Source organism: Eumetopias jubatus, unplaced genomic scaffold (assembly GCF_037043125.1).
Source record: "Eumetopias jubatus isolate StellerSeaLion01/CBP00866 unplaced genomic scaffold, mEumJub1_p1.0 scaffold_10, whole genome shotgun sequence".
Classification (NCBI taxonomy): Eukaryota; Metazoa; Chordata; class Mammalia; order Carnivora; family Otariidae; genus Eumetopias; species Eumetopias jubatus.
Window position 1 is genome coordinate 22,105,717 of NW_028274816.1, and position 11,749 is coordinate 22,117,465.

An 11,749-nucleotide genomic window follows, 5' to 3' on the forward strand; every position below is an offset into this window, starting at 1 on the left:
CTGGGCATGGCTACTCTAGGAAGATCTGACTCAACATCTGCCATGCCAGAAGTCAGAGTCCCAAGTGGGGAGGGAGACTCCCGAGAGCCTCTCCTTTGCTTTGAAAGGACAGACAAGAATACACAAGAGGACAGAGCATGGGGTCTTTATTGGATTGAGATGGGGAGAGGGCCTGTGGTAGGCTTAGTTGTAGGCTGTGACCCGGTTGATCCAGGTGCTGAACTTACTAACCCGAGTGTATATGGCAGGCTGGCGCACGTTGCAGTTGCTGGTACCCCATGAGACGATGCCAATAAGCACCCATGTGTTCCCTTTCTGGCAGACGAGAGGGCCTCCGGAGTCTCCCTGAGGGAGGGAGAGGAGAGTAGTCAGCGTGGGGATGAGGGGGTGCCACAGGGCGGTGCAGAGGACAGAACAGGGGGCTGATGCTCACCTGGCATGAGGAGGCCCCTGCGCCGCCCGCACAGATCATGGAGTCAGTGATGCGTGAGCCCCAGTACTTCCTGCACTGATTCACGGTGACCAGAGGCAGAGCCACCTGCTGTAAGCGTGCTGGGGTCGTACTGCCTGGGGGCCAGAAGGAGATGGTTAGGCCCTGCATGACTGCTTCCCACCCTGGCCCTCTCACCCAGATCTTTGGCCCAAGTTCCTACCCCCGCCTCTGAGGCGTCCCCAGCCAGTGGTGGCGCACTTGAGGCCCGCAGGCAGCGCCTCATCTGGGGAAGCCAGGCAGACTGGTGAGATGCGTTTTGTGTACTGGGCAGGGGAGGCAAGCTTCAGTAGTGTCAGGTCATTGTTTAGGGTGGTGGGGTTCCAGGAAGGGTGCGTGATGGCCTGTGGAACCAGGAAGGGGTCAGGTAGGATGGTGGTGGGCATAGGCCCCCCAGGGTTGATGGTTGCTTAGGGGGCTAGCCTAGGGCATGCCCTGAATTCCTCATCCCCAGAGCTCCCCGCCCCCCCGCCCCGTCCACTCTTCCTTTCCATGTCTGTAGCCTAGATACTCACCTTTGAGATGGACAGGACCTGCAAAGGCTCAGCTTTGGATGATCGGTCGTACTCGCCCAGGACAACAACGTGGCGGCCAGGGCTGCAGTGAGAGTGGGGTTGGGCAGCCGCACGGAGAGCAGAGTGACAAGAGAGGGGCATCCGGGGGAAGGAGGTGGGGAGAGGTGGGCTCAGGGGCAGGTAGAGTGGGAGTACTCACCTGACATTGCAGTGGGCAGCAGTGACCACCCAGGACTGGCTGATGAGGGACCCCCCACAGAAGTGGAAGCCACTTCTGTCCTGGAGTCACGGGTCAGAAGTAGGGGTGGGTTCAGGCTGCACCTAGGCATGAAGCACCTGGTACCCTGTCCCCACCCCTGGGGTGCATGTACCTGCAGGGACACCTGCCAGGGCCAGGAGCCCGGCACTGCATTCTCTCCGTTGACAATCCTCTGGCTGAAGCTCAGTACCGGCTTGATGGCAGGAATGCCACAGCCTGGGCAATGGGCGGGCTGGTGAGGACCTGCCTCCTACACCCCCACAACCCCCCCCATCTCTCCCCACCTCCTCCTGGGTCCAAATTGAGAGGGCTCATCACTACCCCTTCTCACCCTGAGCATCTCTAGGTATCTTGGTTACCTATGTCCCCAAATTCTGTCTGTTTCTCTAACATCTCTCTCCATCCTTACTTCCCATTGTTCCCCAACTTCACCCCCACCCTCCAACTCAGGCCATTTTTCTCCCTGACCCCTGGGATAATCTCTTCCCTGGCTTTGCCACCTGCTCCAGCCTCAACAGCCAGAGGCTTCTCCCTAAACTACACGTCCAACCTTCACTTCTCAGCTTTGGCTCCTAGCTCTGGCCTGATCTGTCCCATTTGTGAGACCCGTCCCTGCCCACCTCTTACCCCCACCCCCCCAACCCTGGCACATCCTTTTTCCTTTACCCACTCTGTTCACCTGGTTCCCTTCCAGCCAGTCCAGCTCCTTCCCCGAGCCCCTGGGCAGGAAGCCTGGGCTCGTATTAGGAGCCAGGTTGTTTTAGGGCTGGTCATCAGGGCTAGTCCAGGCCCACTCACCCCAGGAGGAGCCGAGGAGGACCAAGCTAAGGGTCAGACTGAGCAGCAGCATTGTGGCAGGCATGAGGTTGAGAGCTGGACCTGCTTTTATGGTTCTCCTCGTCCTTGGGCAAAAGTCCCAGGCCTGAGGCCAAGCCAGCTGTGTGGGCTCAGCCCCCTCCCATGCTCTGGTCAGGAGGAGGGTCTCTAGGCCAAGGTCCTGGACCCAGGCCTGGACTTCATCAGATAGAGCCCAGGTGTGGGGCTCTCACCTCCACCCCCCAAAGCCTGGTCTCTGATTGGCTCCCTGAACCACTTCACATCCCAGGTGTTGAGTGCTGAGTAGCAAGGGCTTACGGTTAAGTTAGGTCTGTGTGGACTACCTGGTAGCTGGGATCAGGGAAGTTTCTCAGGGCTGTCAGGGGCACCAGACAAGAGGCCTGCTCAGCACCCAGGGGTGTTCCTGATGGGTGGAGGGCCAGGGCCATGTGGTCAGGACAGGGGTTCTGGCAGGTCACAGATCTAACAGCATCTCAGTGATTTCTCACCAACTTGGAACAGGAGTCAGTTTGCCCAAAGGGATGGTGACTCTCCCACCAGCACATAGTGCGTTTGGACCCAGACCTTCATCTGGTTCCGAAGCCCACATTCTTATTGATGAGATGACACCTGGGAGGGGCCTGGCACACAAGAGGGTAAGGTGTGAGCCCTTGGTGACTGGCTGACCCTGTATGTAAGTTATGGGTGCAACGGTGACAGCCATCAAATCTCTGACAGCCTCCAGGTCTTGGGGCTCCCGTGGGCAAGCTCTCGGTGTCCACAGCCCATCTGAGGAAGAGAAGACAGCCCTGTGTGCAAACCTGCAATGGGTAAGTTGGCTGGGCTCCTAGAAGTGTGGGGGGTGCCAACTGACTCCAAACTTCAGTCAAAAAAAATAAGATGCGCTAATGGTTGAACAGAAGGGTAGAAATGTGATCAAGCAAACAATAGTAACTAAAGTCGATTGTGGGTATATAGGTGTTCAATGCAATTCTTTCAACTTCTATGTTTAAAAATCTTCATAATAAAATACTGGGGGGAAAAGCACAACCAGGGGCGCAGGGAAGTCCAGCTCAGAGTAGACCCTCCCCAGGGGTTGGGCAGACTAACAGTTCCGAGGCTCCAGTGGAGTCAGCCGTTCTGAGGGCAGAATGCTCCTGCCAGCACGTGGCACCTAGGCTGGCCTCAGTGGGTGCTCAGCAATGGTTTGCTGGATAAATGTGTCATGTCATCTCTCTCTGCATTAGCCCTGTGATGCCTGTCAGCCCAGCAAACTTGGGAGGTCGTTCCCCCGCCTCCCTTCACGGCTCAGCACATGCAAGTAGAAGCCCTGTTTGGTGTTAGCACCTCAGGGTGTGCCTGGTCATGGGAGCGGTTGCACAGATAAAGGTGTTGCAGGGGTGAGGAGTGTTCTCTGAGAACTTGCCCTTGGAGTCAGGGAGCAGCTCCTCTGTCAGCATTGAGGGCTAACTGTGGGGTCCATGGGGGCCTCCTTGACAGAGGTGTGGGCTTTGCCATGGGACACTGATGAGCCAGGTAAAGGCTCTAGGTGGGGGCAGTGCGTGGGGCCTTGTGGGTTTTACAACAGTCCCCAGTGGACTAGAGGGCAAGAGCAAGGTACTGGAGTGGTAGGGGGACCTCTGGTGTAGAGAGTCAGGAGGGGGCTTTCCACCTTGAGCCGCAATGCTTGCCAGGACTGGGGTTCTGGAGGAGTAGATGCCTAAGGCGATGGGTAAAGGGCACCTCTTAGGCCAGGCCCTGGAGCCATGCAGGGAGTGGCCCCTGCAGGTGTACATTAGCTACAGAGTCCTGATGGCTGCTTGTCCCCCCTCCACCCAGGAACAACACAGCCATCTGTTTAGGTGTTTTGGTTTTTTAAAGATTTTTTTTATTTGACAGAGAGAGGCACAGCGAGAGAGGGGAACACAAGCAGGGGGATTGGGAGAGGGAGAAGCAGGCTTCCCGCAGAGAAGGGAGCCCGATGCGGGGCTCGATCCCAGGACCCTGGGATCATGACCTGAGCTGAAGGCCGATGCTTAACCGACTGGGCCACCCAGGCTCCCTGTTTAGGTGTTTTGTATTTCCTGGGTTTATTCCCCCTTGTTCCAAGCCCTAAGCATCATCCTACTTCACTCCACCTCCATGGCCTGCACGGTTTCCTCCAGCAGCTCCAGGGTCAGAGGCTTCACTGTCTGGGACAGGACAGCTGTGGTCCCAGGGGCAAAGCGGTAGTGGCTGGGCCTGGGAGAGGGGAGGGACGGCCTCTCAACTTGGGCCCATCATGTGGCCCATCCTCTTCTTGCAGCCCCCATCTCCCCTGCTACTGCCCCATCCTCCCCAGCAGTCCCCCATCTCCCATGCTCCCACCTCTCTATGGGCTTTGTGGGTGAGCTTAATGTTCTCAGAAGCTTGGCGCCGGTCCGCATTATCACACATGCATCCACACTGCCCCCAGAGCCCAGGTCACCCAGGATCCCTGCAGTGATAGCTTCCACTAGCAGCTCCTGTGCGGCCTCCAGCTGTGATGATATGTGTGCGTGAGGCCTGATGGACCCTTCTGGTATCATCTTCAGGCTACAGCCTAGAGGTTTTGTTCATCTCAAAGCCCACATTATTTACCATTTGCTCATACCCAGACTCTTCTGTTTCCCTATACCCCCATCAACCCCAAGCTCCCTTGCCCTGGTCTCTGCCTCCCTGTCTTCACAGACGCTGTGTTCCCAGTGCCCCATCTTCACAAACTTCTCTTGAGTCACTTAAACTTGTGGTTCTGCTTCCAGTGCTGTCCACCCAACCAATGTGGTCTTGGTCCCCAATCTACTGGCTCACTGCTTTTTCCCTTTTGGGCCTTAGGCACCTCTGAAGCAACACATGTCATCCACTTTCATCCCACCCCAAACAAAATCCAGACTCCAGACCCCACTTGCGCGTTCCCTCCTCCCTCAACTTCAAAGGGTCCTGAGCTTTGACTTCTCCAGGCCGTCCAAACTTTGGCACTGACTGTCGTCTGCTGGAATAGCGCTTCTTCACTCTGACTCCACTGGCCCCTCAGTCTCCACTCAGTCGTCACCTCCAAGAAGCCTTCCCTGACCTCTAGACTAGGCCAGGATACCTCACCTTTGTGTTACCAGAGCTCCCGCGTGCCCTACCCATCAATGAACGCGTAGTGGGGGACAGGTGTTGCTCACCCTCATGTTTGGCTGGAACCGATCCTCCAGTACCGCCAGGGCGGCGTCCTGGCCGGAACCTGCAAGTAGGAGGGGCATCTGAGGTCAGTCGTGGCCACCCGGCCGCGGGACGAACGTGAGGCCCGGGTCGCAGGCCCGGGATTCGTGGGGAAGGGGCGGAAGCGCTCACCCAGGGCTGTGAAGGGCAGACGGCTGTAGGAGCCGTGAGGGTGCACGCTGTAGAGCTGCGGTCCCGTCAAGTCTACTCCGCCCACTATCAGCGACGCGCCCACGTGGCCCCGGTACCTTTTCACGGAATGGGCGTGGTCAGCCCCAAGCCCTGGGCTTCAGGTCCCGCCCCTGCGTGACACCGCCCTCGGACCCGAGCCCCGCCCGTTCCTGTGGTCTGGCGCCCCGGTACTAACATTGCTCCTTCCTGTTGCCCAGTTCCTCTTAGGTCGGCCTTTTCCGGTCTCCGGGGCTCTCGCAGCCCCGCCCTTCCTCCTGTCCTTCCTCCAGTCCCACCTCCTCTCAGTCCCGCCCTCCCTACAGCGGCCCCTCCTCAGGGTCATCTCAGCCCCGCCCCAGCACCGGAAGAGCGTCTGGCGCAGAACGCGCGTGACGGTAGCCACGCGAGGCTCCCGGCCCGTGGACAAGGCGTGTAGCTCCATGTTGGACGCCGCCAGCCGCGTGGTCATTTCGGCGTCCGCGGCTACTCCAGCCCCACAGCAGCTGAGAACGAAGAGGGGGGGCCGGTGTGGGCGGGGCTAAGACCTGAGGGGACCGGGGATGGGAACGAGGGGCAGTTCTTGAGTGAGGAAAACGGGTTGGGGATTTCTCACTAGATTTTGGGGGCGATGAAGTGGATCTTCTCGCAGTTCTTGTCCATCACAACCGAATCGCTAGTGGCCCGCGTATCCGCGCCCAGGATGACCCCATCCTGGGGAGGGAGAGTGGCCGCTGGCTCAATGCCTATCCGATCCCCCAGCAATCCCCTCTAAACCCTCCAGTCCCAAGTCCCTGCTCACTCGGAACACAAGGCCCGCGATGGTAGTGCCGGTTCTGTGTGCCTGAGGGATCCGGAGCCCTGGGAGGACTCGTTCTAAGGATGCATTTCTGGAAACGGAGTGGAGTGGCCCAGGTTGGGGTTCCTCTTCTGGGACCCCATCCGTCACATCCTCCAGCTCACCTCTTAGGGGTGGGAGCCTGGGAACCCAAATCGCCCAGCACACGCTGCCGCCCCTCCGGCCCCCCTGGAATAAAGGCCCTGGGGCTTCCACTCCCAGAAGCCCTCGTGGAGAACATAGTAGCACCACTCCGAAACAACCACCACCCCCATCACCTCTGGCAGTTCTCGAAGGAGAAGCCTCTTCGGGGCTCTAACGCTGGCTTCAGCATCTCAAGGTGGGCAGGGTGGTCCCGGAGTTGGGGGTCTTCGTGCGACCAGAGCGCAGCAAGAAGGGCCAAAGCTGGGTGCTCAGTCAGGCACCCCCTAGCCCTTCTGACGCGTCTGGCTTTCGGTTTCACCTTTCCTCAGAGCGTGGCTGGCCCCCTTCTGCAGCTTCTCTTTCACTTTCACCTTCACCTCTAGTCCTGGGCAGCTTGGCAAAGGGGAGATGTTCTTGCCTGGCTTTCCATCCTGCTCCCTAGTCCTCTGAACAGAGGGACAAATGCCTCCGTCTGGCCATTGTTTAGCAGCTCCTCCCCCTTCCAGCCTGAGCCCCTAGCTTTTCCTATCAGTATCCCAACTCTAACCTCAAGTCCCTCAGCCCTAAGGCTGCCACACTGGCCGGGTTTCTGTTACTTGCCTCCCAACAGCATCAAGCATGGCTGCCTTTTGTCCTTTGCACCCTCTTTCTTTCAGCTCTTTTGTTGCCTTTGCCTCCTCCCTGAAACCTGAAACACCAAAGCTCAGTCCTCCACCGTGGTGACCGCTCCTTCCAGCTTCCCTGTCTCAGGCGCTGTCTTCCCTCTCACAAGAGGGATGCTGTGGGGCTGTCCATCTAGTGGCCTGGAGGCTTGCCTCTGCCCATGGCCAAGCCTTAGTTCTCCTCCCAAATGACCCTTTATCTGTCCACATCTTTCTCCTAACTACCGCTTTAGTCTCAGCTAGCATCCTCTCTCCCCTGGATACTGCACTGCCCTCCCTGGCTTCCCCCAAGCTTCCTGCCCCTCAGCCCCCACCCCAGGCCACCCTTTACCTTGCAGAGAGGGGACTCTTTCTAGATTGCAAATCTGGTCACACTCTTTCCATGGTTAACCCCTTCAGCAACTGCATATTGCTCCTAGGCTCAAACCCAAGTCTTTATAGCAGCCTACATTACCCTTCTTATCCATCCCATCTGATCTCAGAATAGGCACCACCTCCTCTGGGAAGCCTTCCCTGACCCACAAGACTCAGCCCCTTGGTGCTCCCTAAACTTTTCTCTCAGACCACTTGGCTCCATTAATTAAATCTTCGTTAGAGAAATGATCTGATTAGTGGCTATTTCTCCCCCAGATTTTAAACTCTTGTGCTCTGTCACCCACTTAGCACTCAAAAGGCCCTGTCTAGGGGGGCACCTGGGTGGCTCAGTCGGTTGAACGTCTGACTCGTGATTTTGGCTCAGGTCATGATCTCATGGTTTGTGGGGTTGAGCCCTGCGGTGGGCTCTGTGCTCAGCGGGGAGTCTGCTTGAGATCCTCTCCCTCTCCTTTGCCCCGCCCCCCCAAACCTTAAAAAAAAAAAAAGGCCCTGTCTAGTGGTGGGATCCACCTGCCCTTTGGGGAGTGGGCAGGGGACAGCTCACCTCTTCCCTGCCCTGCACCCTTGGCTCCAAGTGCCCCCATCCCACAGCTGTGTGTGCAGCTACCTCCAGTCCCCCATCCCCAGAGCAGAGGCAGCCTACATAAACAGGTCAACCAGGAGAGTGGGAAGCTCTCAGGGTTCCATCTTCAATCCCAGGCTTCACAAAGTCCATCCTGCCCTTACCTTCCACAAAGTACCAGGCCTGTGGCTGCTACTCAGCAAAGCCTGGTGTGTGGACACTAGTGCCTCCTCCTCAACCCACAGGACACATGTCAAAGCTTAGAGAGCAAAAGAAGGTCTTTATTCGGGGGACAGAGGCCCTGGGCTGGCAGCTGGGGGTTCAGGGGTGCTACGTCGATAGGTACCCAGCAGGATGGCATTGATGTGCTCCAGAGTCTGGTTGCTGAAGACCATGTTGAGGTGCTCTGTCCCGTGCAGAGGCAGCAGGTGCACAGGCTGTGGCTGGCGGCTCTGCCAGTGGGCACAGAGCTCAGTGCTGCGTGTGGCCACAGTGTCATCACCGTCCTCATAGAGCACCCCCACGGGGTCTGTGTAGGGGAAGTCGTGGTCAAAGATGTAGGTGCGGGGTGTGGGCAGGCCCACGCCATACAGACAGTATACTTCCACGCCGGGTGCTGGGAGTCCTGCCAGTAGGTCACGTGACTGGAGCCACATGTACCAGCCTTCCTCAAAGTGCACATCTGCAAAGAAGCGCTGGAAGTCACGACCTGTGTAGTTGATGCTGGGCGTGGAAATGAACACATGGTCTTCAGGCCATGCCTCGCTGGAGGGAAACATCCAGGGGGAGGTCGTTGTTATACGCTGTTCCTCTCTCAGCTTGATGCTGGACATGATCGGGATACCCTGGTTGTCACCTGTGAACACAAAGCCAGGTAGGTCAGGGAACCTGGCCACCTCTGGCCCACACCTTGCCTCCCAGCCCAAGCTCAGCTGGATGCTCAATCTTGTCCCTGCCCAGTTCCAACGCTGACTCCAAGCCACAAACTTGGAGCAGGCCTGGCATTCAATAGGTGTTCAATGTGTGCTTACTAAATGAGAGGCCCTGGTGGCACGTCTGCGGGGCAGAGCTGTAGAGCCTCAAAAGGAGGGAGAAGTTGGTTTCCTGAAGATGGGTGTGTATGTGTGTAGATGGGAGGAGGGTGCTGGTTGTTCTCCCTCAGCCAAGTGTCTGTTGGCCCCTGTGGCCTGGGGCTACACAGGGGTCAGAGCTATGTTCTTGGGAAGGATGAAATTAGACTGTCTGTGTTTGGCCTTTATTGATGGAGTCTGATGGAGTCTTTCCCTCAGCAGATCATGAGCTACTGGGGGAGTCTGATGAGTCTTCCCCTCAGCAGATCGTGAGCTACTAGGGGAAGGTCGAGTCTGGCTGTGCCCAGCATACAGTTAGTACTCATATAGTTAGGAGCTGTGCCACTTCTCAGGAAGGGCAGAGGGGCTTCTAGGGTCTGGCCCTGGCTTTGGCAGATCTGTCCTCAGTAGGCAGATCCCTGGAAAATGGGCTCCTGGAAGCAGAAGGCCGCTGAAAGCTGAGTGGGCAGGCCCTGAGATCACAAGGAACAGACCTAGGTCTATGCGTCAGATTGCTGGGTTCACGTCCTCTCTGTTTACTTTCCTTTTGTCACCGAAACACCAGATCACTGAAACAGACTTCTGGCAGGAGCTACCAGGCCAGGCCGGGCTCACTGCTCTCAAGGGGCCAGTGACAGGGGCCATGCCTCAGGGGTGGTAAATAGCACTGTCAGCCTGGCCTTGTGAGCAGAAGCAGGAGTGAGGGCAGGCCCACGGTCAGTTTCATCCCCCTCCACCCCAGGCCCCTCAATGACATGGGTGGTCTGAGGCCCTCTCACCTGAGGCCAAGACCAGCATGGGCTTGATGGAGCCCCCCCAGGGAGCCCCAAGAGAGATGAATCCATCGACGAAGCGGTCTTTCCAGGCCTGGGGCTGGCGCAGCAAGAAATAGAGCAAGTGTAGGGAACCAAGGCTGTGACCAATGAGGAAGACAGGCTTCCCGTAGGCAGCATGCATCTCCTCCACCAGCCCGGCGAGCTTCCGGTAGTATTCCTCCTGCTGGCCTGCAGCAGGGTGGATGGGGTCAGGGCAGTGGGGGGGTCAGGGCCCACCTGCCCCAAGCCCACTATCAGCAGAGACACTCACTGGGCTCCAGCCGCCAGTCGTAGGGGGCGGCCCGCACCGTCTCGTCCCGCACATACCCATTGTTGACCAGGTTCTGCACCAGTGTGTGCATGTAACCTGTGGGGAAGGCAGCAGCACTGGAGGCTCTGGCCACAGCTCCTGTGGGCCGGCCACGGCTGCAGCCCACCCTTTCCCCAATAAACACACCTGCCAGCTTGTTGTTGTCCAGGTACTCAACAGAGTAGGTCTTCCCAAAGCCGGGGACACGGATCTGTACACCAGGGGCATTGGACACACGCCCAGAGCTGCGGTTGTAGACAACCCTGGGGGCAGTGGGACATTCAGCAGGCCAGCAGCCAAGGCGCCGAGCGTGGGGGCCGGGGCAGAGGGGATGGCCTGTACCTGGTGTTATCAATCCAGCAGTCCACTCCAAGGGGTAGGAACATATTGAGATCCAGCCAGATGGTGAAGAAGTCCTCTGTCTTGCGGTAGCACATCCAGTTCACCACATCTGGTTTATCCAGCTTGGCTTCCAGCTGATTCCCCAGGCAGCCAGGCACTGTGGGCGCTAGCCTTCATTCTGAATTCCTTGGATTCCTCCCTCGCCCCGCCCCCCATGCCTGTTCCCCCACCTCTCGCTTTGTGACCAGCTCCGCCCCTCCATCTCCCACACCCTCAACATCCAGGAACTAAGGACTTGATCCTTTCTATAAACAGGATCCCACCCCATCCCCCCAGCAGCCCAGGGCCCAGGTTCTCCTCAGGCAGGGAAGGTGCAGGGGCCAAGGCCACTGACCCCTGTCCACAAAAGGCAAACACCTGGCCTGGCTCTCTATTCATGCCGAAGTCCAAGGTGAGAACAAACAGGTATGGGGGAGTGGGGGCTGGGCCTAGGAGGAGGAGGCAGGCCTTGATGGGCCTCTTCTGTTTTCCTGGGCTGGACATCTTGTCCTTGCTGGGATGGGGGCTGAGTGGCTGCAGCTGACCACAGCTTGTAATGCCCAGGCCAAGCCCTCAGGCACACCCGCCCCCAACTCCACCCGCCTAGGGTAGACAGCTCAGAGACACAGGAACAGTGTGGTGGGGGAAGGGGTTCATTTCTCTGCAGGAGAAGCCTTTGGACCCTCAAACAGAGAGGCAGGTATCAGGGCGAATGCAGGGGCAGAAGGGCCTTGGCAGGGTCTGCTACCAGGGGGCTGGGGCCCAGGCTCCCTGAGGTTTGGCCTGGTGCATCAGGGGCCTGACGGGGGCTTACCGAGGATGACGGGCCGTGTGTGGTTACTGAGCTCAGCCTTGGGCGTGGTGTGCGGGGGGAAGAGCACATTGAAAAGCCAGAAGGGGGAGGCAGGGGGGAGCAGCAGCCCGAGCAGCAGCAGCCCCCAAGGCCATGGGGAGCCCGGCGGCCCCATTCCAGCCCTAGTGCCTATTGCCCCCTGAAGCAGTCCTGGGCTGGCCTTATCTGGAGTGGTGGTGGGAGGGGCCCTAAGGCCAGTGGGAGGGACAGCCTGGCCAATGGGGGTGGCCAGAGGTTGCCGGAAAGGGGCATAGCCTCAGGGAGCC

General features: G+C 58.4%; 3 protein-coding genes across 5 annotated transcripts; all 3 read right to left on the reverse strand.

Moving 5' to 3' along the window:
- Positions 1–129: 129 nt before the first annotated feature.
- Positions 130–3,858, reverse strand: CTRL (chymotrypsin like). The gene is made up of 7 exons (XM_028093884.2): positions 2,063–3,858; positions 1,377–1,480; positions 1,205–1,284; positions 1,006–1,087; positions 654–834; positions 434–567; positions 130–345 (listed from the first exon to the last, which is right to left on the reverse strand). The coding sequence occupies exons 1-7, from the start codon at positions 2,124–2,126 to the stop codon at positions 184–186; spliced, it is 807 nt and encodes a 268-aa protein (XP_027949685.1). The 5' UTR covers positions 2,127–3,858; the 3' UTR covers positions 130–183.
- Positions 3,859–3,937: 79 nt separating this feature from the next.
- On the reverse strand, positions 3,938–6,776 carry PSMB10 (proteasome 20S subunit beta 10). Of its 2 annotated transcripts, XM_028096838.2 has the most exons (8): positions 6,590–6,775; positions 6,276–6,363; positions 6,090–6,187; positions 5,839–5,979; positions 5,438–5,553; positions 5,269–5,327; positions 4,448–4,599; positions 3,938–4,321 (listed from the first exon to the last, which is right to left on the reverse strand). In XM_028096838.2, exons 1-8 carry the CDS (start codon positions 6,643–6,645, stop codon positions 4,210–4,212), a joined length of 822 nt encoding a protein of 273 aa, XP_027952639.1. In that variant the 5' UTR covers positions 6,646–6,775; the 3' UTR covers positions 3,938–4,209. The 2 variants fall into 2 exon arrangements, with proteins under 2 accessions (XP_027952639.1, XP_027952646.1); XM_028096845.2 differs by lacking the exon at positions 4,448–4,599 and having other exon boundaries at positions 6,590–6,776.
- A 1,538-nt stretch (positions 6,777–8,314) lies between these two features.
- Positions 8,315–11,734, reverse strand: LCAT (lecithin-cholesterol acyltransferase). Of its 2 annotated transcripts, XM_028092080.1 has the most exons (6): positions 11,445–11,734; positions 10,592–10,748; positions 10,397–10,512; positions 10,211–10,306; positions 9,904–10,128; positions 8,315–8,910 (listed from the first exon to the last, which is right to left on the reverse strand). In XM_028092080.1, the coding sequence occupies exons 1-6, from the start codon at positions 11,596–11,598 to the stop codon at positions 8,336–8,338; spliced, it is 1,323 nt and encodes a 440-aa protein (XP_027947881.1). In that variant the 5' UTR covers positions 11,599–11,734; the 3' UTR covers positions 8,315–8,335. The 2 variants fall into 2 exon arrangements, with proteins under 2 accessions (XP_027947881.1, XP_087883561.1); XM_088027435.1 differs by having other exon boundaries at positions 10,211–10,512.
- Positions 11,735–11,749: the final 15 nt, after the last annotated feature.

Excerpts from the sequence above, each read along its gene's own strand:
- CTRL (XM_028093884.2), bottom strand. The coding sequence starts at position 2,126 with ATGCCTGCCACAATGCTGCTGCTCAGTCTGACCCTTAGCTTGGTCCTC. Across the intron at positions 1,088-1,204 it reads GCTGCCCACTGCAATGTCAG|CCCTGGCCGCCACGTTGTTG; the intron begins GTGAGTACTCCC and ends CTCTCACTGCAG. Across the intron at positions 346-433 it reads CAGGGGCCTCCTCATGCCAG|GGAGACTCCGGAGGCCCTCT; the intron begins GTGAGCATCAGC and ends TCCCTCCCTCAG.
- PSMB10 (XM_028096838.2), bottom strand. The coding sequence starts at position 6,645 with ATGCTGAAGCCAGCGTTAGAGCCCCGAAGAGGCTTCTCCTTCGAGAAC. Across the intron at positions 6,364-6,589 it reads TCCTTCGAGAACTGCCAGAG|AAATGCATCCTTAGAACGAG; the intron begins GTGATGGGGGTG and ends CTCCGTTTCCAG. Across the intron at positions 6,188-6,275 it reads TCGCGGGCCTTGTGTTCCGA|GATGGGGTCATCCTGGGCGC; the intron begins GTGAGCAGGGAC and ends CTCCCTCCCCAG.
- LCAT (XM_088027435.1), bottom strand. The coding sequence starts at position 11,598 with ATGGGGCCGCCGGGCTCCCCATGGCCTTGGGGGCTGCTGCTGCTCGGG. Across the intron at positions 10,513-10,591 it reads TGCTGGATTGATAACACCAG|GGTTGTCTACAACCGCAGCT; the intron begins GTACAGGCCATC and ends CACTGCCCCCAG. Across the intron at positions 10,129-10,210 it reads CGACTGGCGGCTGGAGCCCA|GCCAGCAGGAGGAATACTAC; the intron begins GTGAGTGTCTCT and ends ACCCTGCTGCAG.